The sequence below is a fragment of the Lipotes vexillifer genome, unplaced genomic scaffold (genome assembly GCF_000442215.2).
Source record: "Lipotes vexillifer unplaced genomic scaffold, Lipotes_vexillifer_v1.1 scaffold395, whole genome shotgun sequence".
NCBI classification, from domain to species: Eukaryota; Metazoa; Chordata; class Mammalia; order Artiodactyla; family Lipotidae; genus Lipotes; species Lipotes vexillifer.
The window spans coordinates 3,941,999-3,945,400 of record NW_006797390.1 but is presented as its reverse complement, the minus strand read 5'-3'; the positions used below and the strand labels follow the sequence as shown (position 1 = coordinate 3,945,400).

The window sequence follows — 3,402 nt, the reverse complement described above, 5'->3', positions numbered from 1 at the left end:
AGCCCCCTGGAGGCCGGCCCAGGAGGGAAAGGTAGCCAGCGAAGAGGTCTGGAGGCATTCTCCTCTCCCCGTTTGCAGGGGACAGACAGACCCAGCCCAGGGAACACCAGAGGGGCTTCTGGAGGAAATGGCTCAAGCAAAGCAGGGGCGACAGGGAGAGAGAGTCACTTTTTAAAGCATGGCTGGGGGGAAAGCTAGAGGTGTTGTCTGCATGCGAAGGGGCCTTCACCTCCACCCCCAGCTCCCCTCGACCAGGCCGATCTGTATATAATCCTTGTTCCCCATCATCAGCCTCCACACCCTTCCCCAAACCACCCCCAGGCCAGGTCCTGTTCTACCTGCCGGTGCCCTCACTGCCCCTGCCGGCCCCGCTGCCCCTCCCACAGACCCGGGCAGCTCTCGCAGACCACACTGCTCGGCCCCAATTACCAGGTGTTGCAGTCTCTCGAGAGAGAGGCGCCCGGAGGGTACCGCTTCCCAGAATGTACGCAGGAACACTCGGCACTTTCCACACAGCGGCCTTCCTCAAGGAGCTGTCCCTCTGGGTCAAGGGGAACAAGGCAAAAAGACTCAACCTTGGCATCATCATTATTCATCTCACAACCACAGAAGCCCCCGGGGTGATCATCAACTCAGGGCTTCTTGCAGGAAGCTCAAAGGTCTCGTTCTGATGCTTATCTTTCATGGTTTGCAATGAGAGCGAGGAGGGCTATTTATCTCCACTCTAGTGATGAAGAAATGGGGGAAACAGGTTTGTTCAAAGGCCTTCCAGTAGGGAAGCCGTGAGTCTAGCCTGTAGGCTTCTTCCAGGAAGCTCAAAAAACCTGTGCTATGTTTATCTTTCACAGCAATGCAGTGGGAGAGAGGGGGAAGATTATTTATCTCCATCCTATCAGATGAAGAAACGGAGGCAAGGGTTTTGTTTCAAGTTCCTCCAGTAGAGAAGTCGTGAGTCAAAACACACAAGACTCACTCTCAGTACTTAACCAGAACTTTTCACCAAAGCTCACAAGGTCTCTCCTGAGAAAGACTTCCTGATGCAAAGTTCTTTTTCAGCTGAGCTCACACGACAAACCTAGGAAACAGTTGAGACTATCTTTCTCCCAGACAATTCCCTGACGCTTAACTGAGAAAACACTGCAGCTCAGATAGGGCCACGTGCTCCCCAAACAAAGTCATTCTTGGAGCCCAGACCATCCTTCTATTCCCCAGACACACGTGCTTTCACGGATACAGTGCAACAGGAAAACATAAATTAGAAATAAATAACAGCTCGATCCTCATCACTCCATACAATGACTTTTAAAAAATAAATCAAAGGCCTCTGATGTCGGCAATGGGGGACAAGCACAAGTGGCCTTCATCTGGCTTCCCCAAGCCAAGGGCACCGGCGAGGTCTCAGATTTGTAAATAAAGTGGGAAGTCATTACCAGGGCAGCTGCAGCCATCCACGCACTGCTGCTGACACACTTCATTGATGTGCAGGCTCTGGCAGTTTCTGGGGCAGGGGGACACGCATGCCTTGTACTCCATGCCCGCGGGGCAGTCTGGTCCTGAAATGGAAAACCCAGGAGTCTGCCTGGAGCTGTTCCCTTCCAGGGCAGCATCTCACAAGCCACGTGGTGCTCAGAGCCCCTGTGCCCCCTTTGTCTGCCCCCCTCTGTCTTCAGGGACCCAGGGGCCATCTCCACCTCAGTGGCTCCCCAGGGGCCAACGTCCCCGGCTGAAAATGCAAGGCCCCCAAGGCCAAGCAAGGGGTAAATGGTGTCCTCCATCCCATCCCTCCTCTGAGGGTTCCTCTTCCCCAAGAAATAGGGCCCGGTCAGATGCCCGACCCAGCACTGGGCACACAGCCTCAAGGCCACGCCCCGCACAAGGCATGTTCATTTCTATCTATGTCCACTGAGGCAGGACAGCCCTGGCAGCCGCATCACCTAAGCCTCCATCCTCCCACTGGACCCAGCCCCTCATGGACAAGGACAGCCCTCCTTTCTCTCTTCTCTTCACCTGCTGCTGACTGACGCTCAGGCTGAAGGACCAGAAGGGCGAGAGCATCCCAGCATCCCAAACCACTTGTCCTCCAAGATACCTCAGGCATCTCCCCACCCTTTCTTCAAAGACCTAAAAAAACAGCCACTCCCCCTTCCAGAGGAGAACGCTGCTGCTAATAACCACCCTTCTCACACCCCACAGCAAAGATGAACAGCTCTAATTTATAAGCTGAAAAACACAAACTGAAAGGCATGTGTGCAGTGTTAAGTATTTGGGCTTCTCCCCTCCACGGTCTGTGCCCCCTGTGATCTGTGCGAAGTCACGGCGGGGACAGGAGGCTGCCTGCGAGGTGAGTGGGGAAGCTCGTACTTAATCAGGATAATTTGGGGGTGGCGACAATGACAATGACTAGGGACCTATGAGATTAGAGGGAGAGGGGGAGGGATGGTGACACCGCCGGAAGAGAGAAGGGATTCAATGAAAGGGAGAAACTTGATAAAAGCCTGCCAGGATCCCAAGATCACCCCGGGGACACTTAGGCCACCGTCCTGCTCCCAGTCAGTTCAGACTTTAACTGCTGCGATTCCCCTCGGAGCCAGGAACGGTTTTTGAGTCCAGGGGATGGATTTGCTCACGGGCAAGCGAGGAAGACGGGGAGTGAGAACAGAGGCAGGAGAAGTGACGTGGGGGTGTTTAGGGGGGCCTTTCAAGCCTCCTCGAAGCCGTTAGGGAGGGGACTTGCTCTGTGACCAGGGGACAGAGCAGGAGCCAGGCGGGAACTGGTCCCCGGGATGTGGGTCTTGGCAGGCACTGGCTGGTTGGGGTGTGACAGCCGGAGAGCTTGTGGAGTGACACCCAGACGGACACCGCTCACCCCCGCCGGTGGGGGTCCCATGCTGACTCACGGCAGGAGCTATGGTCCGTCCAGCCATATAGCAGCATCCCCTGCTGGGCGCAGGCCCGGGCGTACTCCAGGAGCACAGGGCAGGGGCACAGCAGCCCCTGGGCACACGTGCACAGCATCCTCTCACACAGGGCCACGAAAGGCTCGGGGTCCACCAGGGGGTGGCAGCGGGCGAACACCGAGGCACTCTTCAGAAGCTGGCACTGCTCCCACAGGTCCTGCAGGAGGGAGAGGCCACCTCAGCGAGGGCGCAACCCACGCAGCCTGGCATCCCCTGACCTTGGTGCTTGGAGACCCACCCTGCCCAGAAACCCAAGCATGCTCGCTCACACCTAGTAGGTGCTTGTCAACATCTGTCAAACGAAACAGTCCAGTCAGTGGAACAGTGTCGGACCCCTGCTTGGTGGGCCAGCCCGAGACCAGGGCGACCTCCTAGATTGAACCCTGGAAATGCAGAGGCCAAGGCCCTGACCTCCACTGGAAGGCAGTGTCCTCTGAAGGGAAAG

The 3,402-nt window shown here is 56.5% G+C and overlaps 1 protein-coding gene across 1 annotated transcript in view; it reads right to left on the bottom strand.

Annotated features, from left to right (window-relative positions):
- VWF (von Willebrand factor) overlaps nucleotides 1–3,402 on the bottom strand; it is a 137,574-nt gene that overhangs the window by 98,105 nt on the left and 36,067 nt on the right. Inside the window, exons 6-8 of the mRNA XM_007469511.1 lie at nucleotides 2,898–3,114; nucleotides 1,431–1,553; nucleotides 430–541 (exon numbers count right to left, since the gene is read on the bottom strand). Of these exons, the coding sequence (XP_007469573.1) occupies nucleotides 430–541; nucleotides 1,431–1,553; nucleotides 2,898–3,114 (452 nt within the window). The remainder of the gene's footprint in view (nucleotides 1–429; nucleotides 542–1,430; nucleotides 1,554–2,897; nucleotides 3,115–3,402) is intronic.